Source organism: Paramormyrops kingsleyae, chromosome 15 (genome assembly GCF_048594095.1).
Source record: "Paramormyrops kingsleyae isolate MSU_618 chromosome 15, PKINGS_0.4, whole genome shotgun sequence".
In the NCBI taxonomy this organism is placed as follows: domain Eukaryota; kingdom Metazoa; phylum Chordata; class Actinopteri; order Osteoglossiformes; family Mormyridae; genus Paramormyrops; species Paramormyrops kingsleyae.
In genome coordinates, this window is record NC_132811.1 from 96,243 (window position 1) to 118,920 (window position 22,678).

Here is a 22,678-nt window from a genome sequence, read left to right on the forward strand (position 1 = left end):
GAATTCTAATCATCAGACTAAAACCCAAGACCCCCCTGTGGTCGCCAGTCCTCATTACACCATAGAGCAGATCCAAAACACACACACAGTTTAATTTATTATCATGCTTCCACTGTCGCTGACATTTTTTTTCTTATAAAAACTGTAACAAAGAATAAAAAGTCCATTTTAGTCTAAAGATGACATAATTACTGCATCCGCAGACTGGGGCTAAGTGGCAGGCTCTCACTGGGAGCCAGTCAGAAATAGCTTTCCTAGCACTTCCAACTTCCCCCAAACCTGGCACAGGATTCATCAGGTCATTAACGCAGAAACTCTCACAGCTACTGGGTTTTCATTATAGTTCGTTATGGGGGAAAAAAGTGCTGGGATGTGTTCCAATAAAAACTGCTATAAAAATAAGTGTGGACAGATTCACAGTCTGTTTAAGTGATGGTACATGATTTGGGACTGTTACTGTATCTCTGCTGCTTACGCGACAGGAGCCACATGCCACATGAGCCACCCTTGCCGAGGCTCTCTGTAAAGCGGGCGCCCCCTGCAGGCTGGGCTGTCCCCGTGTGCCCCTCCAGCTCCTCTCAGGACATGCTGCTGTGGACCCTCCTCCACAGGCCTCCACACAAGCAGTTCTTCATCCAGCGCTGCTCCCACTGCTTCACAGCCGTGGTCTTGTTGGGCGAATGGAGCATGGTGACGCAGCCGCACCTGAGGCATACCCCCCCCCCAAAAGAAGAACATGGTCAGGACCCCGAGGTTCCCTGCTGTCCCACCGCATTCAGAAATGGCTGCTTCTGTACGTGAGCAGGATGCCTTGGGATACGTTCACTGCAACACCATGCTGAAGAGGCAAGGAGCATGCACTGATTACAGTGCATTGCCGCACCCACCACACGACAAACCACCTCAGGGATGAGAATCTGAGGCAGCCATGTGGTGGCTGATACCTCAGCACCACACTAGTTCCAATGGACCAGTGTGAGGTATTTTTCTGGTGGCTGGAGTGCCAATCCTGCCACCGGCCCCTAAGTTATTCCCTGTAAGTTGGAGGACCTACTTTTAGGGCTGGAAGTAGATTAACATCATACCCAGGGTGAAGCAATTGCAGGTTAAGAGCCTTGCTCAAGGGCCCAACGGAGTAGGATAACTCCAGGCATTCACGGGATTTGAACCAGCAACCATCCACTTGCTGGTACAGATTACAAGCCTCAGAGATACCACTCCGTCCCATGCTGAAGAGCGAACACTGATCAGCAAAATGAAAGAGATGGAATAAGATAGGGTGAAGATGGTGAGTGGCCATGTGCTCAGAACAGGACTGGCCCATGACAGCTTGAGTGATCAAAGAGCAGGTTCACACCCAGAAGGTTGTGTGTTTGAGTCCCCAGGAGGGCCTCACTGTCAATACGGATCATAAACAAGGTCCCTTAAAAAATCCTCAGCATCACATTGAGCTGCTTCTTTGCCCCAGGGAGGCACAGAATGAGCATAACTGATGGACAGAAAGACAGAACAGGAAGCAGAACGCAGTAAACAAGCTGAAGCTCAGAATTGGCAGGCGGATGGGAGGGGCTTCATACCTGGTGCAGGCCTTGCTGTCCTCGGTGGGACAGACACCCATGTGTAGACAGCGCAGGTGGTCCATCCGCTGAGAGCCAGGGGTCCTGCAAGGCAATCGAGGGACAGAAATGATGGTAAGCGTGCGGCTAGAGAGGCGAACCTCCCAGAAGACACAAGAGCGGGGTGCAGCCCACCTGGAGAAGACCTCCACCTGGGAGGGGGGGCCGGGGCCGAGCCCAGGCAGGCTGTGCGGCTTCCCGAACTGCAGCCGCAGAGGATGCTTGCCCTGCAGTTTGCAGATGATGCCGTCGTTGATGGGCAGCCAGTCGAGTGTGGGCACCAGCAGCTGACTGGGGAGGAGACAGCACTCGTCGATGAGGGGCTCGTCTGGCTCCTGGGGGTGGCCCTCATCCCGCACTGCATGGGGGGAGGACACCGTCAGCATCAGCTATTCACACAGCTTTTAATGACAGGCAGGTTAATCTATAGAACACACAAAAACTACCATCATGACGATATAATTATCAGATTCCTTTGGACCAACAGCGGGGTCACAGTGTGTCCCCGAAGCAATTAGGATTGAAGGTCTTGCTTAAGGGGCCAACAAGAGTACTATTACATCCAGACATAGGCAGAGATCGCTACCTTGCTAAGCCACAGAACACCCACCATTAGCGAGAGCTAAACCTGCACAGGAGTGTGATCACTAAAGCCAAACTCACTTGGGTCCCATCTGGGAGGCCCAAAATCACATCCCGAGTGCTACCTCACACATACCGCAGAGCCAGAGTTTGGTAAGCAGGCGGAAGAGCAGGAACATGCTGTCCTGGTTGTCCGATGTGGCCGTGTAGATGGGAAGGCAGCCTGGCTTCAGCAGGCCCCAGATGCGGATCACCACCATCATCTCGCGGAGCAGGCCCAGGGAGGGGCCATCACGCAGGAAGCCGAAGCCGGGCCGTACCATGGAGCCCTGTGACATGGGGGGAGCCAAGTGCGTTAATGGGGAGGCACTGCATCGAAAGCCGAAGTCGGGCTGTACCATGAAGCCCTGTGACATGGGGGGAGCCAAGTGCGTTAATGGGGTGGGGGGGGGGACATTGCACAGGACACCGAAGTCGGGCTGTACCATGGAGCCCTGTGACATGTGTGACATGGGGGGAGCCAAGGGCGTTAATGGGGGGGGGGGGGGGGAGACATTACACAGGAAGCTGAAGCCGGGCCGTACCATGGAGCCCTGTGACATGGGGGGAGCCAAGGGCGTTAATGGGGGGGGGGGGGGGGGACATTACACAGGAAGCTGAAGCCGGGCCGTACCATGGAGCCCTGTGACATGGGGGGAGCCAAGTGCGTTAATGGGGTGGGGGGGAATTGCACAGGAAGCCGAAGCTATGCTGTACTATGGAGCCCTGTGACACGGGGGGGTATACCATGGAGCCATTACTTGTGGCTAACAGGGTCAGATCACTGGCAATGGCAGCAATAATCCAGTCTGTAAGCCGCACCAGTCCTCCGGTGTGGGGTCGCACTCTGTAACGATCATCATTTATGTTAACGGGTATGGAGCCTCACCTGGTTTGGCAGGTTGGCCAGCAGATAAAGCACAAAGTCCCCCACCCACTGGATGAGTTGCTGCAGGCTCTGCAGTGTGGAAGCGTCCAGTACAAATTCCTCTGTCTTTAGATTGATCATCACCTTGTCAATATCTGGGGGGGAGAAGGTGCAGGACACACGTGAGGAAGAGGATGCTGCAGTGTGTGATCACTGCAGCTCAGAGCTGCTGGAAACATCACTGTGCAAAATCACCTCAGATCTGTTCTTAGAGGCATGAGACACTCACTGCTTAATACTCAAGCATCAATCTTACTGCTGGATATCTGAGATTGGGGGGGGGGTGCCTGTCCACTGCAGGGTGTGCAAACAAATAGACACACAGACACAGACAAAGACACAAACACAGAGTGATGCAGAGACACAGGATTCAAACCCACATCACGTCAGAGCTGCTAGTTGAGCCAGCCTGATGCCCATATGCTGTTATAAGCATATTATTTTGTTGACTTTCTGCATTTCTGCCACTGTTTACATGTTTACTTGTCTCTCGGGGTACCCAACAGCAGCGCCGCCCCCACGCTGATGCCGGGACACCGTGAGCTTGCTCCTCAACCCACAGGGCCGTGGGACTTCAGGGCTGGGCTGCCCCCCTGCTGACCACCCTGACAGCAAGTTCGGCATATTTTCCTCGCAAAACGAGACTCAGTGTTTAAAATTGACTTTATGCTGCAGAGGGAATTCTGCAGCGGCTGCCGAGTCTCACAGCCTGGTTCTCTGTGTCCGACCCATTTAGCTGCTGTGACATAAGCAGAGGGTTATGTCCTGTAGGGGGAGTCAGGGCTGCAGGGATGCCACAGGATTTGAACCCGTGTCCTGCTAACGGGCTTTTAATTCAGCCACATGCCGGTTCCTAGTCTGAATTACTTAATGCTGCTTTGTTTGTATTGTGGCTTTTGTTAGGTCAACTTTGAGATCGGAGTTGAATATGGGGCACGTTTTGTGATGGGAGGGGGGGGGTGACGCTTCAACTCCACCTCATCACAGAAAGTCACCAACCAGAGGCTTGTGGGGGGGGGGGTGGAGGTGTGTTTACTAATGCACACAGAGACTGAGGTAGAGGAGGGGCTGTGGGGTCTCTCGTCGGCCCCATACCCGTGTCCGTGTTCTTGGCGCAGATCTCAGCCAGCCGGTCGCCGGGCGTCTTGTCCGGCGTATTGAGCAGGTGGGGCCGCAGCAGCGATTTGAGTGTGGAGCTGATGGCGATGAGGAGCAGCTTGGCGTGGAAGTCGCAGGCACGTGCTGCCGTGGCGGAGGACAGCTTGCAGAGGGACGCCTTGACGGCCACAATACGGGTCGACAGCACCTGCAGGGGGCGCCCACAGCCCCGTCAGTGTGAGGAAACCTGTGACGATCAGGCCCACCTATTGAGCTGTCCTGTTACATAAATAATCCATCCCACAATGCCTATTTAATGATAATATGACCTCCCCCCATTCAAGGCACCTTACAGTAGTGGGGCCCAAACCTCCATCCCCCAAAATCGGCAAAATATATCATTGAAAATGGGTAGCTCACTGGAGTATTTTCTTTGTAAAAGTAGCTCTCACTGAGAAAAGACTGCATCCACTGTCTTATACCAAAAACACCAGCCAAAAGTACACAGGAGCACAAAATATTTAAATTAAAAAAATATAACTATATTTTCTACTCCATCTACTTCATTCATAATACAGTTTTGCATTAGCACTCAGGCAAACTATGTATCTTGGATATATTTTGCACAATTCAGGATATACTTAAGTGAAGTCGAGAAGCTGCCTGTATATCAATGCGATGGTTAAACACCATCGGAATCCTGGCTTATCAAAAAAAGCCTGTGTGCGGGTACTTACAGCCGGTTTCCATAATGAGATTCGCAATGGTAGCCAAGAGGAGGCACACTGACCTCCTCTTACAGCCATTTAACAGCACCCACATTCACAAACCCCATCCATATCTATAAGCCTCGCCCCCGCATACCTGCTGAAGGGCCTGGTTCTGACGCATGTACTCCTCATGCAGCTTCTCCACCAGGTTGTGCACCATCCCTGGCTGCACGTGCAGCAATACGTCCCACCAGTCATAGCCCGTCACCATGCAGTACTCCAGCAGGAACAGCAGGTGGCGCAGGAGCGTATTCATATCCAGCATCTGCCCCATGGATGGTGACACTCGAATCATGTGCAGCTGAGGATGGTCAGGAGAAAGGGAAATGTATCACAGCAAAAAAGGCGATCAGTTCTTCATGATTCTTAATCGGGTAATTATTTAATAATAGAGATCATTTGGGTTCTTAATTAATAATTAGGAAATACAAAAAACCCATTTGGTTTGAGCTTCACTCTGTGTGACCATACTGCCTTCAGGTATCTGCTGGTGGGTTCAGGCCACCTGCTGTATTCTCCCCAAGGGCAGCCCATGCCAATGACATGCCTACCCCAGCACGCAAAGCATTGTGGGTACGGACTCAAACAGACAAACAGAGGAGATGAGCTGTACCTTGCCGTGGTTGTCGATCCCGACCAGTGCCAGCGAGGTCCAGGAGAACTGCAGGGCTTTGAAGTGGGCGGCGGGCCCAGGGCCACGCTGCCGCTTGATGGCAGACTCCTCGCCCACGCGCTGCGAGGGCCCACAGGAAGCCGGGCCGTAGAAGACACCCATTGTGTGCAGGGAGAGGCGGTGCAGGATCTGGATGCTGCCGTCGTGGAAGGCCAGCGCCAGGCCTGCTCAGGCCACAGAGGGCAGCAGGGACAGCAGAGTAGTTAGCAGCCATAAAACCTTCTAAGAGAGACGATAATGCGGATAAACAAAGTAAAAAGACGTTGGTGTTGTGGCGATACTTTTGCAGTTTAAAGTCCAACATGTTTACCAAACATAATGATACACCTAATCTATACATTACTTATACATTACACATTACTTATATATTACTAACTTTTGGGTGTCACAATGTACCTCACATTAATATTTTAGGCATACTCCTAATCTGCTTACCAAATTATGAGTGTAAGTAAACATCTATATCGCACTGAAAAGCTGGCATCTGGACAGTTTTTTTCAGTCTGTCATCTAAAGTCCTGTAATCACATTTCATTTGTCGGCACGGAGTTCTGTCTGTTGACACAACGCTCGGCAACACCGGCAACTTATAGATAAGTTCTGTTTGGCTATAGTTTATTTTGGGTCAATTTCATCCCTTTTTTCTTTTATAGATAGCACAATATTAAGCACAGATATTTCAGATAATTGTGATGTGATACTGTGCAGCCCAACCTTCAAAGGAGCAGCTGTTTTTTTCTGTTTTTGTTACCAGATCTCATTGCGAGACACTAGCCATGTGCACGTGTACATCGCGATAACGATGCTGAAATGATATATTGTGCAGCCCTAGTCTGGACAGCATGGAAGTCAGTGCTGCTACCTACTGTAAACACCTAGTCATTTTTCTAGCACATAGGCAGCCGACCCACTTGATGTCCGCTGCACATAAAAATCTGGGATACACGTGCGCCGCCCAGCACACACCAGATGAGGAAATTTATGTCATTCACCCTGTGCACAGACGGTAAGCGCACGTGGAAAAATGAATCATGACTTGGCTTTTTGGGGCATGGAGAAGGACATCATACCAAGGCCTGGGCAGAACTTGGTGTCGGATGCCACCTTGAGGTCGGTGTTGGAGATGGAGATGGGCAGCTTCGGCAGAGCAATGGCTGACACGCGGTCCAGGTCGTTGGTGGCAGAGAGGATGCGCCATTTCAGGATAGTCGGTTGCTTCTCTCCCACTGCAGAAGGTGGAGGAAAGATGAGGGGCAGGGATTTATGAAAAAGCACTGCAAGTCGTGTTGATGAAGCCTGAGAAAGGAGGAGATGGAGATGGCACTGCCCGACGGAGCCTTTGGGAGGGGATGTCAGGCTGACACCCCGCACGGTGACTCACCCACAGGCGAGCGGTGCTGGAAGATGTTATTGACAGGAAGGCCCTCTTTCCGCAATGACCAGCATTCAACGATGCTGCCCATCTGACTGGAAGCGCACAGCAAGACCTCGAGGATAGACAGAGCGGGGACACGTCAGCCTCGAGGCGAACCAGAGCGGGCACACGTCAGCCTCGAGGCGAACCAGAGCGGGCACACGTCAGCCTCGAGGCGAACCAGAGCGGGGACACGTCAGCCTCGAGGCGAACCAGAGCGGGGACACGTCAGCCTCGAGGCGAACCAGAGCGGGGACACGTCAGCCTCGAGGCGAACCAGAGCAGGGACACGTCAGCCACAAGGCGAACCAGAGCGGGGACACGTCAGCCTCAAGGCGAACCAGAGCGGGGACACGTCAGCCTCGAGGCGAACCAGAGCGGGGACACGTCAGCCTCGAGGTGAACCACGAATTCGGTTTGGTTTTTTGCCGCCAAAACTTTTAAAAACATAAGTAGAGAGTTGAAATTCTAAGCTGTTTAGCAATTTAGTATCACAGGGCTGGGGTGATTACCGAGGGATATTTCCGATTCACCCAATTGGGCATTGATGGATTCTGTAGTTTGCGGAATAAATTCTTTCAATGATATCCTGTTTGTGAGATATTGGAGGAGTCCTATTCTGTGACTAGCTCATGCTGACATTTTGCCCTCAGTTAAGCCACTTGGGGACTACAAACGTCGCGCTGTTCACCCAGAACTAGGAAAGAGGATCTCAGCTCTTTGTTGACCAATCCAGTTAAGTTATGATGTTTCAATCATGTGACAGTACTATTTACAGAGCCAGAGTACAAGCCAATACGTCTCAGTGTTTCAATCAATCTGAAACCTGCAAAAACTGTCAGCAGATTTACAATTAGTGGAACTAAATGTAGTGGAAGCTAACTAGTCCCCTAAAGGTTTTCAAAGTTAGCGGAAATGCTAATCAGCTAACAAAAAAGTCAGCATCGTTAATTAGTGGTTAGCAGATTAGCAGAACCCTGCCCAGAACTGTATATCCATCATCCAAACCGTTGTAAAGTCTCACCTGCTCCGAGTTCTCCCGTGTGAGGAACTTGAGGTGAGTGACGGCAGGGTACTTTTCCCGCCGCACGGCGTCGATGGTGAGCCGCATGAATAGCGAGGGCAGCAGCTCCGTGTCAATGCGGCACTTCTCATTGACAACGCTGACGCACACCTTGAAGAACTGCACCGGTGAGGAGCTACTCCCGTCCGCTGCTGCCACCACGATGTTGCCGCCACTGGTGAAGGCGATGTCGGCTAGTGCTACACGGCCCCGCAGCCGACACAGGCTCTCGCTGGCCGTCAGCAGGGCACCGCTGGGCTTCAGCAATGACACCGTCACCAGCCCACTCACGGTCACCGCCAGCCAGCCCTCCATCGGCTTCCCGCCAAACAGTGTCAGAGACGGTGAGAACTTCACCCGGGAGAACTTCTCCCCAAAGTTGGTGGAGCCAGACTGCAATAAAAGTGAAAGTAATATAAAAACCACTTAATTTCCCAATGATTGTCCACAACATCATAGTGTGTTACACACTCCCACCTCCCGCACAGTCTAGTGGCTGAATCAAAAAGACCTCCTTTCCCACCTTTTCAACATGCAGAGCCAGCTTGACCCCATTGTGCAGCCAGGACAGGGCCACAATTGGGTCTCCCTCCACTGCGCTGCCCATGGTACACTCCCAGCTGTTTACCAGGTGCTCCGTCATCCCCCAGCACTTGATCTGCCCATCTCCATCTGCGGACAGCAGCCTGGAACCTGCAGCAGGCAAAAAGGGATTCACCAGGTGGGTGATCGAGCAACCATCAGGCAGGATGTATTTTAAAAAAACATCTGAACCCACTCACCTGACTGGTCCCATTCAAGGCATGAGATGATTTCTGTGTGACCTGAATTTATAGAGTACACATCCCAAGGGTGTTCTGTGTCAATAATGTGGATCATATGGCTAAGATCTAAAGCAGAAAGAGAAATTAAGTTAGTCTTGTTTAATAAGCCACTGCATATAAAACTCTCTTTCTGCTAATCTGGATAATGGCAATGTTTTCTATAACCCCCAATGACAGGTTAGTCCCTGAAGTATGACAACTCCTAGCAAAGAAAATATTATTTCACATATAGAAAATACAAATTGCACGACATAATTCGCACCGCATTTTAAGTAATCACATTACTCCACTTTATAAATAGTTGTAATCTCAGTATACCACAAGAGGTTTGTTATTCTTGCTGTTGAACAACATATCCTAGAGGCTCATTCAATGACCATATATAAATACAGCTGACAATATAGTAAACGAGTCCATACCCTACACACAACATGAGTAAAATGTTAACGCTACCTTTCTCATCTTCTTCGTTTTTGAGATCGGTGGTGAAGGCAATGAGATTTCTGCATGACCACGCGCAAACCAGAGGGATAGAGGGACAATGATTGCTTTTCGGTCTCTTCTCCCACTCGCACACATAAGCGACATCCATCTTTCAAGTCCTCTACTCAGGTAGTGTCGCGTTTTTATATTTCCGTAATTATGTTGGCCATCTAAATCCTGATAAATATAGCTTGCGTCCGCTGTACCTGCAAACCAAATTTTACTTTATTTTAAATCTTGCATACTTTATGTCAATAAGACCATCTCCCTAATTTATTTAATGTATTCGTGTTGTAAAAAGGAAGGAATACAATACTCAATCGTATTACGATGTAACTGGTTATTTATCAGTACATAACCAAACACTGAACACAGCGACAGTATTTAACCTCATTACTTACAATTGACGAAAAAAACGTATTAACCAGGATGTCTTAATTTAAAAACTCGGATAGTAATACGGTTACACACACACATATATATATATATATTTGAATTAATTCAGTCTTACCATTATCTTCATCTTCCAGTTCCAAAAAAAAAAAAAAAGTTCAAATTATCAGGACCTCGGTTTTAGGCCCCTTAGGTGTCCTTCGCTGTGCCTGTTAATGTGGAAGGATGTCGGTTTCATTCTTTTGATTATAGTCTTTTCGTAAATAGAGGGTTATGTACATCGAGATCTGTATCTGATATACTACTAAATATTACAGGTCAAAAATATAACTTATTTTTCACACTTCCAGGATTGGGGAGTTTACATGTGTTCTTTCTACAATATAAAGACAAACAATTGATTAGCATATTTTTAAAAACTCAGCCCAATGGATACGTTGTCTAGAAGATTTCTGTGGAATTTTGGAAATTAAAGAAAGTTCTTTCTTGAATTACATGAGGACTGTGTGAGTTTTGGTGCCAAATACTGAAACATAGGAGGAAGCCTGACTTTAGGTCATTAGTAGTCTCACCTCACAAACAGTGAAAAAGGGCGGAGTGAATTTTGGAAATTTGCTCCTCTAAAAACCATATACATAGAACAGACATGTGCCTGAAAGGCAAACTTATATTCTCTTGATATACTCCGTCTCACGTAACAAGTATAAAGTAACACAAGAATACAATAACATGAAGTATTTTTGTATTTTAATGTTTTATTTAAAATAGATTGCCTTGTAATCAACATATTATTGGAGCCTCTTGGGGGGGGGGGGGGATTCCGACTGTCTAGCATTCAGTTTAATTTCGGATTCAGCATTCAAATGCATGCCAGGGAAAAGGGGAAAGCTTTCCTCACACGCTCCACCTACAGTATGACGCACCCTCTTTTCACAAAACATTAGTGTCCACACCCCTGACACACTGTACGGATAAATACAGTCCATCCACGTGTAAAGTCATCTCACAATGACCAAAATCAGCAAGCTGCATTCCCAAGACATCAGGGTGATGAGGTCTGCTGGAAGTTCTACTCAAGAAATATCCCGACATCTGAAATCCATTGGTGTACACGCTACATTGAACACTATCAGAAGACATTACAAAGAACGATCATCGCACAAACGTAATCCTCGCAAAATAACTGAGTAAGTTACCCACTGCATGACGCGAACACAAACACTAGCCTAAATACTGGTTAATGCTAAGTGGTGGTTATGCATAAACTGTCAAATGTTTAACTATTTTCTGTCTTGCCCTTGATTTTAGGGACATTGTCCTATCCATAGAGAATATCACTCGTCAGAATGATGAACTGGTGTCATGTTCCGTGAAAAAACAGCTATGGCGTGACAGCGGAGTAGAAATAAGCGAGCGATCCATTCGGAGGATAAGGCAAAAGCTTGGGTGGAAGTATGGGAAAACTCAACATTGTCCCATGATCAGAGACAAAAATAAAGAGTTACGTCTCCAACAAGCCCAGAAATGGATTGCTGAGAAGGAGTCATTTCACGATGTCATTTTCACTGATGAAACAACAGTGGCTTTGGACCGCTTTGCCACCATGTCATTTCGTAAGAGTGGGAGACACGTGTCTAAACCAAAGCCAAAGCACCCGCTATAAGTTCATGTTTGGGGAGCAACATCCAGACTGGGTCCGGGACCGATTGCAATCTTCGAAGGCATAATGGACCGGTCTTTCTTTGAAAATGCTATTGTAACAGAAACTGCTGCCCCATACATTAGGGAAAACTTCGGAGCACATCACCGTTTTTTCCAGGACAATGACCCGAAGCACACTGCTGCAGGGTGCATTGCTGATCAGGGTATAAACTGGGTTAAGACTCCCGCCGAATCCCCCGACATGAATCCCACTGAAATGGTGTGGCATGCTCTGAAAGATTATATTCGAAAGGTAGCAAAACCAACTACAAAGTCTGACTTAATTGCTGCCATAAATAAATTCTGGTTCGAGGAACTTTCAGCAATGCAACAAGTACATAAACAGATTGTTTAAAGTTCTTCCGGCTGTGGTGGAGCGTCAGGGTGGACATACTAGAATGTAACAATGTCTAAAGTTGTTTAAAAATGTCTAAGCATTGGCAAAACTGTAAAATGAAAATATACTGTACTTTTCTGATCACTTGAATAAATAAGTTTTTTTGGCATTGTTGTTGTTGAGAATCTGCTGTTATCAAAAACATAAAATAATAATGATAAAAATAATAAAAATTTGTCCCGTTGTAAAGTTGTAGCAATATGAGATCCTAATAGTCTATTTTGAGAATAAAGGCATAGCATTATGTGCGTTTGAGTGGCATATTAAAACAAAAATCTAAGAAGAAATAATTGAGAAAATGGTGGTCTATGCTGGTGTATGACGATTGAGATCGCAAAATGGCCTTCAGAAGTTAAATTAAAAACTGCAGAGCATTGTATTTTGTAACTGCATGTTGGCCTATTCTTGTGATTCATAAAATATTACTGCGCAACTAACGAGTAACATAGCGCAGATATTCCTTGCTTTTTGGACTTTGCATCCTAGCAATACCTTATGGCTTTCACAACCCTTCAAATTACAAGATCTAACCTCACAAATGTTAATGAGATGGGGTCGTTCCTGTCACTTTTAAACGTGCCAATTCACCTTTCACCTTCCCCCACCCTATGAATAAAGGTGAGAAGAGCAGGCTTGGCTCTGGGGGGTTAAAATGTAATTCAAGATATTTTAAATTACTGCTGGTTAAAAATACTACTTACAGGCCTAATCACAGTGAGGTGGTGCTCATGCTGAATGGCACAGACAGTATGGACTATTTAAATTGAGCAGTGCAACGTTTTATATGTTCCTTTAACTATATTTGATTTTGATAATGAACAGGTTGTCAAGTTAGCAAAATATATTGCGTGTACCGGAGACACTCAAATTGCTTGCTATTTAATTCCATACGAAAGGCGTATTTATCATCCATTTTTTACTTTAACACAAACATGTATTTTAGATTTTGATAGTAATATGACAACAATCACATATCTCACACATAGAATGCACTGTCATAATGTTTGGGAATATTTACGCAGAATTTAAACACATAACCACATGATATTAGATTAAAAAATAAAACATTTTAGAAGAGAATGCAACATCACAGTTGTTTGAACCAATGAGCAATAAACTGTGTCCTCAGCCAGTCGTTTCCCATCGATTCCACGCAGATTTGGCTCATCTCAAACGAGCCTTTTACTGTACAGTAGCTCGCGGTGATGTTCGTTGCCGCTTCAGTTCAGTGCGTTACATGACTGCCCCCTACTGATCATGTCTTTCCTGTGTCAATGCATTTTCTGTGTTCCCGGGAAATACACCGGTGTCAAGCGAGATCACTTTCCTTCCCGCCCTCAATTTGGATGGCCAGATCTGTATATGCATAATGCTGGTATATGCTGTCCATCCCTGATTACAGAGAGTTATGTTTATTTTAAAGTATTGTAGCATCAGAGGGGATTGAGTATCTCGGCATGCTCGTGGGCCCTGTATATAGCCCTTTATATGTCCTGTATATAGCCCTTTGTATGTCCTGTAAATAGCCCTTTGTATGTATTTGTTAGTGTGATTACTTTTGCTGTCAACCGTCTTGTGTACCATTACCTGTGTCATATTTGTAATCCTGACATGCTCTAGTGTTGTGGGAGCAGGAGTGCGACCGGCAGGCGTGTTTGCCTGAGGCAGCGGCATTACAGGGTTGCGAGACGGCACTGCTTGACTGGGAGGAGGCGTGTTGCGGCTTGGAAGCCCAGCTGGCCCAGAAGCGCCGGGAGCTGCAGGACAACAAGGAGCAACTGCAGGGCCAAGAGAGGTCATTCCCAACCCGTCAAGCAGGAAGACCAGCCTGCCACACAACATCAGGGCCCCACTAGGTGGGGTAGGAAGAAGGGCCGGGAAGAGGCCACACCGCCAGCAGTATCCAGCTGCCCCGTGCGCTGGCTGTTCCCAAAAAAGGGGGACTGGCTGTGGGAGTCCCTGGGAGTGGTGTTCCCTGGCCAGGAGGACTCCCTGGAAGAGCTACCCAATTCCCTTAGGTGTGCAATGGAAGGGTTGGTGTCCTGGAGGATCTGAAATGCCAGCAGTTAAACCCTGCCAGTGCTTACGAGCACCTGGAGCTAACAGCCCCCTCCATTGGAGGTGACACACTGGCAGCTACCAGTGGACCCCTGGGACTTGTATCAGTGCTGAGGTGGGGACTGGTGGTGGTGGTCATTGGGATGGCTGACCTTTTACATGGGGGGGGGGGGGGGGTGCAGTGTAGCAATGGTGGGGTTTGAACATCCCGGCATGCTCTTGAGCCTTGTATATAGCCCCTTGGATGTCCTGTATAGAGCCCTTTGTATGTCCTGTAAATAGCCCTTGTATGTATTTGTTAGTGTGGTTATTTTTGCTCCCAACTGGCGCATGTATCATTACCTGTGTCATATGTGTAATCCTGACATGCTCTAGTGTTGTATAATTACCCTACCGTGTGTGAGCCTTCCCCTCTGATGTGTAACCTCATGGCATTCATTCAATTCAATTCTTTTATTGTCATGTGTACAAATACGAGTACCATGTACAATTAAATGCTTACTTGCATATGCCCCTGCAGACAGTGAACATAGACAAGATGACAAAAAAACACAATAAATAAGTGAGTGTAATGATGAAGTGAATATAAATAAGTAAATAAATAAGACTAGAATCCTAGGGATAAACAGAGATATTGGCAGAAGTATATGTGCGGGTAGCAGTGGAGGTGATACAAGGTTACTGATTGTTCATGAGTCTGATTGCAGTTGGGTAGAAACTCTTTCTGAACCTGGAGGTGTGCGTCTGAATGGACTTTATAGCAACTTTGCGAGTCTCCACTCGTCTTCCGCCATTGCTACTCCGATGCCTCGGTCAGCCAAGCGTCACAGAATAAATCACATTATCAAATTAAAGTATGAATCACATTATCGAAAAAAACGTATTATACGTACATATTTAACAACAACTCAAAATTATTAAAAGGCATTTTGGATGGTTTTGAAAAAGTAGTTTAAAGTATTTTTGACACGCAAAAAACAGGGGTCCGAAGCATAAAAATCCACAGAAGTGTCTGTGGACATCCGAACGACAGGGGGCGCTATGCCTCCATAGCTATAGTTCATCGTGCTTTCCTCGGCTCTCGGTCTTGCGTCTCGTCTTGCACTATGATATTTCAGCTGGCTGTGAGAGCAGAAACGCCGAGGAAATGGCCGTAACTACAACATTCGGTGAAAGTATTAGTGTGTGAGGCACTTTCTCTGGTGAAATACGTCGAGTCGAAGCGCTCTACATCTGGACACTGGAGAGAAATTTCTGCTGTAAATACAGTTTTAGGAACCGGGCGGCTATATATTCAATCAGAGCTCAACATTAGCCCGCTCGGTAGCTAATTAGGCGGTAGCCGACCATCAGCTGTAGTTTATAGCCAAGCTAAGCGGAGTTAGCCACATGTGTTGACCGCATAATAATAATGAATAAAGTCAAACCCACCTCATGGTTTTAAAATGCTTCTGCAGGGCATTATATACCTTATTGAGGGAGGCGCTTGACATCTTATGTCGCCGAGACGGGATGTGTGAAGGGTTTACGACTAACAGGCCACGACATGGGGCCAACTCGCAAGGGTGCGTATTCGGGGGGGTCTTATAAAAGCGATCTTTAGTCCTTCATCCCCGAACATCACTGTCAAAACGTGATCCCGAGGCGGCCTGTTACTCTTTAGTCTATTTTGCCTGGTCTGTCCGTTAGGTTGAAGCTATTTGTCTTAGGGATTGATATCACTGAGTAGGTTTGGTTGATCACGCGTGGTGGAAAGATTATTTTCATTACATTTTTGAAACACTGAGTGGATTTCTGTTGATGCCACTACTGACCAATCATCTGGCAAGCTGGCCGGCTAGTTATCAACTGCACCTAGTTCTCTGTGTGAGAGATATAGTAAGTTATAAGTAACTGCGTCGTACCCGCCTCCAAGATGTCAGAAAATCAGGGCAACGGGAACAACAACAACCCGCTAAACAATAATAACGCTGGGCCGAACCGAATACGGAACCAGAACATCAACCAGAACCCCCTAATCAATGTGCGGGACCGGCTGTTCCACGCACTCTTCTTTAAGATGGCTGTGACCTACGCCAGGCTCTTCCCACCGTCTTTCAGGAGGATCTTTGAGTTCCTAGTCCTCTTAAAGGTAGGATTTGCGTGACAGGACCGTAGTGTGGTGTATTATTTTAATTTTACCATAAGAGATCCCATAATTTTACCATATCCCTGCCCTACATAATCCCTCTAACTGCTTGTGAATGCCTGTTCAGCCTTTTAAAGCCTGCATTGTCTACTTATCTGTGTGTATTAACTATTACTTAATTAACAATATTCAAAAAAATGTATAGCATACCCATACATATTTGATGTAGAGATAGTCTTTTATGCAGGAAGGGGTCTGGTGTCCTTTGCAGTAATGTAATGTTTTTAAATAATGTTCAAGTGCAGAGCAACAGTGGTCTGATAGTCACTTATCAGAATCAGTCTGTCTTACTTGAAACTGTTGTATGTGCATGTAAAATGTGGAATCAGTCACAAGAAAGTATGTGAATGACCACATATTTTAAATAAAGCATTTCAGTTCTGCTAAGGATTAGTGTATCGACAGGGCAGGGCTGAGATTCCCTGGCTTTTCTGTGGCAATGATAGAGAGGGGAGGCTCTCACACGTTTGACGAAACATACCCTGTCGGCTGAGAGCGCTTACTGGCTGTCAGGAGAAGCCAGGAGCCGCGCTGCAGCTTGATATTGACTTTGCTCCTGGTCACCTGGGGGCGGGGATCCTTTCGAGGAAGGCTGGTAGTGGTCTACCTGTGTGAGGTCTCAAATAAAAAAAGTGAACCTTTGTTGCCTGAAGCCATGAGCAACAACTAGCTTGTTTTGCATGTTTACATGCGTAGACCCTTCCACTTACACCCATCATCGCAATGACATCATCGCAGCATTTCATCAGAGCGAGACCCATGTAGAAAATGTGCTGTTGTCGTGTTTTGCTCTCCCCGCCCCCTTTTAGGAAATTGTAGCCTTGGTATGGATTGACCCTTCTCTGTAGCTGTAGGCAGGATGATATGTCACATTCTAAGCTCCTTAGTCATTATCCAAAGCCGATGGGTGATCATTTCAAAAGGAATGCTGATGGAACTCCCAGATGACCAGTAACTGACAGGATCCCTCTCAGTCATTATTCATGTTCCAACTCAGCATATGACAGTATACATTTTTAATACTGCTGATTCAGTGCTGTTTAGGTCTAGTTTCTTTTACAATAGGTCCTGACAGGTAGTTAGCCAACATTCATTACATATCTGCTATTATTATACTGCATGTTGACTAATAAGATATTGTAAGCAAATTATCGCAAACAAAACATCCGAGTGATGTTAGGGTTTGTAATTATGATAAATTTGTGGGCAATAATGGAAGGTTGGAGTCTGTGAACACAGCCTTAGTTGGACATGTGGAGGAAAAGATGGATGTTATAAAAAGCAGGCTCCTGAAGCGATCCCATCCTTTTGATGATCGCAGACCAGCATATGTTGTGCGAAAAATTCATGCACTGAAGTATTACACACAGTTAATAGGAAAACATCATCATAACTTGTTTGCTAACTGTAACAAATCACAGATGCTTCAATATTTTGGTTTCCACAACAGTAACAGTAATATAAATGCCTATTCACAATCAGTGAGATATATAGTTTATTTTTGGAAATTAATGAACCCCTCTGCCCAACCACCAGCATTCTCTGGCCCAGTTGAATACCGAACTGGACTGTTGGTTGGGAATCCCTGCTTTATAAATTTGGAAATGGTTAATTGCCCTGACCCTGTACTGGTTAAGCGGTTATGGAAAGGAATGGTTAATTGGATGAGGTTGCTTGGTCATTTCCATAAAATTTGAAAGCTAAACATCTATATTAAAATTGCACCAGTAATGCAGATTTGATTCCTGTCACATTTCAGAAATATAGCCCATACCAAGCCTGAAGTTTGCGGTATGTTAGAGGACAGCAATGAGCTGTTGTGCTGCCTCTCAGTTGCTTCTTGTTGCGGAGTGACATAAAGATTGCCGCATATGTCTGGGTGTAAACGCTCTTGTCACTTTTCCTATACTGTTCCTTCCTCCAGCCTGGGTGACCCTCTTTTGACCTCTTCTTGCTATAGCTGCCTGAAATCTGCCTTAGGATATTTCACTTGCGCCTGCACCCTAACCTGCTGCGGGAAATACACATCCCTCTGTCTCCTCTGTTCTATGTTTGTCTTACCTATAGAATCACCTACTGAGTGCTCCTTGACCTGCAGTGTCCTTACTGGCTAAACTAAATCATTGTTGACCAATCGTCATGCTGATGGTTCCCATGTGACCACCCGTCTTCCCCCATTCGTCATAGGCGCTCTTTGTGCTCTTCATCCTGGCCTACATCCACATCGCCTTCTCCCGCTCACCCATCAACTGCCTGGAACATGTGAGGGAGAAGTGGCCCCGCGACGGCATCCTGCGTGTGGAGATCCAGCGCAACTCCAGCCGTGCACCCATCTTCCTGCAGTTCTACGAAGCCGACAGCCTGCAGGGCCTCGTAAAGGAGCCAGAAGGTGAAGCCGCGGGGCTGGGTGCCCTACACCAAGAGGAGGAGGAAGAGGAGGAGATGAGCGTGGAGATGTTTGACAACAGCTCCGTGCAGGTTAGCAGAGGAGTGTGCTAGCTTGCCGGATGAGGGCTGCCTAGTGTTAAGCGGGAGGCTTGCGGGACTTTTCTGTCAGGAACATCCATTCTCAGGAGGGCTTTCTGTATTACATGATGGCTCCATCTGCCTGGGTTCCTTATGCCCTCGTGAGATAACGTGCCCAAAGCCCTGAAGTAGACCTGTCCTTGTCTGCTGCAGTTTGAGCTGGACATGGAGCCCCGGCTGAACCCCCCACTGAGCCGTGGCAGCACCCCCGGCTTGGGGCTGAATGACACGCAGGACCTCTCCTTCAGCCCGGCTCCCACTAAAGGTATGCAGCCTCTGGGGGACGCCGTCTCCGAGATTGAGATGCTGACGCGAGCAGGTAAACCGCCATCCTCCCTTCTCCTCCGGCCTCTCCCTCACTCGCCCTCCCCTTCTTCCTGGGTGCTTCTTTCACTCATGTCTGGCACTGTGCCTGTGGGTTCCTCCTCAGCATCCCTTCCACCCTTTTTGGGGCGCTTTGACCCTGAAACCTTGGTCTTTGTTGGGCTCCCCTCCTCTGGGACTCCCTTGCCTGTCCCTCTTCTCTGTCGTCCTCCTGTAATTCCGCTTCAGTAGATATGCGATGTGATTTAAAAGCGCTATTAAACCTGAGTGCGTTAAATGACTGTGGCACATGGCCATGGAGGTCCGCTAATGGTGTAGTGTGGCAGTGCTAGCGGGTCACCTTGCCGGGAGGCTTCCCCTCCTGGAAGGCAACTGTCCTGTATCCTGCAGTGTTTTTAAATGGTCAGATCGTGTCCCTTCGGTGGGACAAAGGTCGCTTTCTGCAGCTGTTTTTAAACATTTCCAGTGGATGCCTGTGTTTTGATGTTTGTTCATGGTATATCGCTTTCGCCTGCCCCGTGCCCACAGTGTGGCCGCAGGAAGAGTACATCGTGGAGTACTCCCTGGAGTACGGCTTCCTTCGTCTGTCCCAGAGTACGCGGCAGCGCCTCAACATCCCTGTCATGGTGGTCACACTAGGTAAGGTTGACTGTACAGCACTCTCTGGCCAGGGCTAAGAAAACAGGGCAGGTTGGTGGTGCCGAACTGCATTGTGATGGTATCTACCATTATGAGGTCAGTTTCAGATGGTTGTGTGCTGGAACAGCCTGTCAGTGTCCCCCCAGCAGCGCTGAGCCGCTTCCTGCTTCCTGCGGTTGTCCTTTCAGACCCCATGAAGGACCAGTGTTTCGGTGACGGCTTCAGTCGCTTCCTGCTGGATGAATTCCTGGGCTATGACGACATCCTGATGTCCAGCGTGAAGGCCTTGGCTGAAAACGAGGAAAACAAAGGTGTGCCGATACCAGGCGTGCTCACGGTGGCTTGTGGGTGTCCCTGGGTGTTGGCTAACACAACGCTGCCCACCGTGTGCCCGCAGGGTTCCTGAGGAACGTGGTCTCTGGTGAGCACTATCGCTTTGTCAGCATGTGGATGGCCCGCACCTCCTACTTGGCTGCCTTCGTCATCATGGTCATCTTCGTGAGTATCCAGGAGCCTGTCCCAGGCTTTCACTCACATAAGAGCCGCCGGGGACCCACACTGTTCTGCGTGTTCAGATGTCAGGAATCGCGGTATTTCCATAACATAAAGCAGAATGAAGTTGAGCAGCTAACTGGATGTTGCTGGTTTTGTTTATGAAAGAACCAGCTGCCTGATGCTTATTTTACAATGGCTGCTACAGCTAACACATTGTACTGTGGCACAGCGAAATATTGGATCAGCTCCCAGTATAAACTGAGGCGAAGGCAGTACTTGCCCCCTCCATGCGATGCCTGAGATGGGGCGCCCCCGTCTGGCATGTGGGCGCCCCCTTGTTTTTACCCGCTCCAGCTTTAGGTAGGAAGGGTGAAGGCCTCCTCCACGCTGGAGATTAGGGTGCCGTGCTCAGTCAGTGCCGAGCCTTTCAGCTGCTCTCTCATCCATCTCCCTGCCCGCAGACGCTGTCTGTCTCCATGCTCCTTCGCTACTCGCATCACCAGATCTTCGTCTTCATTGGTGAGTTGGCACCTCCTGAAGGCCTGTGTGTTCCCGCTGTGGGTGGGCTGTTCACCATACTCTCCTTTCCGCTCCCCCCTAGTGGACCTGCTGCAGATGCTGGAGATGAACATGACCATCGCCTTCCCAGCAGCCCCTCTGCTCACCGTCATTCTCGCCCTCGTTGGTAAGATGCAGTCACTCTGCAGACACGGGCCAGACGGTAAGCGGCGCCCCCGTTCCCGCCCCCCCTCAGCCCACCCCTCCCCCCCTCCCCACAGGTATGGAGGCCATCATGTCGGAGTTCTTCAATGACACTACAACGGCCTTCTACATCATCCTCATCGTGTGGCTGGCTGATCAGTATGACGCCATCTGCTGTCACACCAACACCAGCAAGCGCCACTGGCTGAGGTACGAGGGGGGGGCCCAGTCCATCCTTCCCTGCCACCAGGTCCCTCCACGCCCACATCACATGCCTTTCTCTGTCTCTCCTTTCCTGCAGGTTCTTCTACTTGTACCACTTCGCTTTCTACGCTTACCACTACCGCTTCAACGGACAGTACAGCAGCCTAGCCCTGGTCACCTCCTGGCTCTTCATCCAGGTTAGGGCCTGTTGCCCCGCCCCTCCATTGCCCCGCCCTTCCATTGCCCCACTCATGACTCCACCCCTGACCCCGCCTCCCTGTCCCCGTACAGCACTCCATGATCTACTTCTTCCACCACTACGAGCTGCCCGCCATCCTGCAGCAGATCCGCATCCAGGAGATGCTGCTGCAGAACCAGCAGGCAGGCCAGGGCAACCAGACCACTCTGCAGGACAACCTGAACAACAACGGTGGGGACCAGGCAGCCACGCCTGTCAATGGCCAGCTGCACGCGCCCCCTGAGACCCCGGCCCGCCCCGGTGCTCCTCCGGCACCCACCCACGACTTGGACTGGGTGGCCGAGACTGCTGCCATTATCACGGAGGCGCTGGGGGGGGCTCCCTCGGAGGCCGAGGAGCCGCGGGAGATGGCCGTCATGGAGCCCGGCATGAGTGGGAGGGCAGCTGGAAGGGAGGTGGGGCCAGGGGGGGTGGAGCCACCTAGAGATGAGTGGCAGGGGGTGGAGACCCGGCCTGGTGTGACCCCCCCCATACCACATGCAGACTGCAGGGGGCCCGACACGGAGAGGCAGGGCAGCACGGACTGGCACAACGCCACCAGAGAGGACCCAGCCCCCAGGCCGGACCCCCCCCCCTCGCCATCCTGAGCTGCAGCTGCATGCACACGGAGAGGCCAAAATTGGCACCCCCTCTCCAGCGTGCGTCACATGTAGACGAATGCAAGGCTGATTCTTAGATGTGGCTTCATTTATTTCTTTAGAAAGACTGTGTGTGGTGGCAGGAAGGGCGAGCAAAGAGAAACACTGCCCCCCCCCACCCCCATTTTTGCTGTGGGAAGTTGGGTCTTGGCAAGCTTTTCCAATTTTTTTTTTTTCTTTTTTTTTTTTTAAATGTACCTTCCTCACAGGACCCGCATTGGGACTCACCTCAGTGCGGATCATGGGGCAGCGCTGTGGACGGATTCTGGTCCGGAGTCCGCAGCATAATCGGTGATTTGAGTGGAAATCAGGTTGCTGGCGTTTATCGAGGTGATGCAAGAAGGTTTCTGATCTGTGAACTGAGCATAATAAAGGTTTTGAAATGTGGGGATGCGGAGAGCAGAGTGTCTATGTGAAGCCGGCCGGGGGCTCGCTGTCTTGCCAGCGGGCCTTCTGCATGTGCGCACCTTTCTGGGCTTCTGCGTCCTGGGGTGCTCCCTCGCTGTGCTCGTCTTGGAGTCGTGTCTTGCTTCGTTCCCCTGTGTCATGACCTAGAGGAGTTCAGCGCTACCAATTCCAGTGTTCACTGCAGCCAGCCGCCGGAAGAGGCCCTAGTGTAGCTGACAAACCAGCACCTGCTTCATTTTCACTGGTTAGGTTTTAG

The 22,678-nt window shown here is 48.8% G+C and overlaps 2 protein-coding genes across 3 annotated transcripts; one reads left to right on the forward strand and one right to left on the reverse strand.

Moving 5' to 3' along the window:
- Positions 1 to 78: 78 nt before the first annotated feature.
- Positions 79 to 10,116, reverse strand: med16 (mediator complex subunit 16). Its single transcript, XM_023843949.2, has 15 exons — positions 10,002 to 10,116; positions 9,461 to 9,696; positions 8,966 to 9,073; positions 8,707 to 8,876; positions 8,145 to 8,576; positions 7,088 to 7,193; positions 6,777 to 6,932; positions 5,647 to 5,870; positions 5,128 to 5,334; positions 4,261 to 4,471; positions 3,127 to 3,260; positions 2,335 to 2,527; positions 1,752 to 1,974; positions 1,578 to 1,661; positions 79 to 705 (listed from the first exon to the last, which is right to left on the reverse strand). Exons 2-15 carry the CDS (start codon positions 9,597 to 9,599, stop codon positions 579 to 581), a joined length of 2,514 nt encoding a protein of 837 aa, XP_023699717.1. The 5' UTR covers positions 9,600 to 9,696; positions 10,002 to 10,116; the 3' UTR covers positions 79 to 578.
- Positions 10,117 to 15,125: 5,009 nt separating this feature from the next.
- tmem259 (transmembrane protein 259) lies at positions 15,126 to 22,401 on the forward strand. Of its 2 annotated transcripts, none has more exons than XM_023843955.2 (11): positions 15,126 to 16,170; positions 18,415 to 18,705; positions 18,907 to 19,072; positions 19,606 to 19,716; positions 19,905 to 20,027; positions 20,114 to 20,214; positions 20,673 to 20,730; positions 20,813 to 20,896; positions 20,991 to 21,123; positions 21,215 to 21,314; positions 21,409 to 22,401. In XM_023843955.2, the coding sequence occupies exons 1-11, from the start codon at positions 15,955 to 15,957 to the stop codon at positions 21,961 to 21,963; spliced, it is 1,938 nt and encodes a 645-aa protein (XP_023699723.1). In that variant the 5' UTR covers positions 15,126 to 15,954; the 3' UTR covers positions 21,964 to 22,401. The 2 variants fall into 2 exon arrangements, with proteins under 2 accessions (XP_023699723.1, XP_023699724.1); XM_023843956.2 differs by having other exon boundaries at positions 15,127 to 16,170; positions 18,907 to 19,018.
- Positions 22,402 to 22,678: the final 277 nt, after the last annotated feature.

Excerpts from the sequence above, each read along its gene's own strand:
- med16 (XM_023843949.2), bottom strand. The coding sequence starts at position 9,599 with ATGGATGTCGCTTATGTGTGCGAGTGGGAGAAGAGACCGAAAAGCAAT. Across the intron at positions 5,871-6,776 it reads CAAGTTCTGCCCAGGCCTTG|GCCTGGCGCTGGCCTTCCAC; the intron begins GTATGATGTCCT and ends TGGCCTGAGCAG. Across the intron at positions 3,261-4,260 it reads CGCCAAGAACACGGACACGG|ATATTGACAAGGTGATGATC; the intron begins GTATGGGGCCGA and ends TCTCCCCCCCAG.
- tmem259 (XM_023843955.2), top strand. The coding sequence starts at position 15,955 with ATGTCAGAAAATCAGGGCAACGGGAACAACAACAACCCGCTAAACAAT. Across the intron at positions 19,717-19,904 it reads TGTCATGGTGGTCACACTAG|ACCCCATGAAGGACCAGTGT; the intron begins GTAAGGTTGACT and ends TTGTCCTTTCAG. Across the intron at positions 20,897-20,990 it reads CGTCATTCTCGCCCTCGTTG|GTATGGAGGCCATCATGTCG; the intron begins GTAAGATGCAGT and ends CCCTCCCCACAG.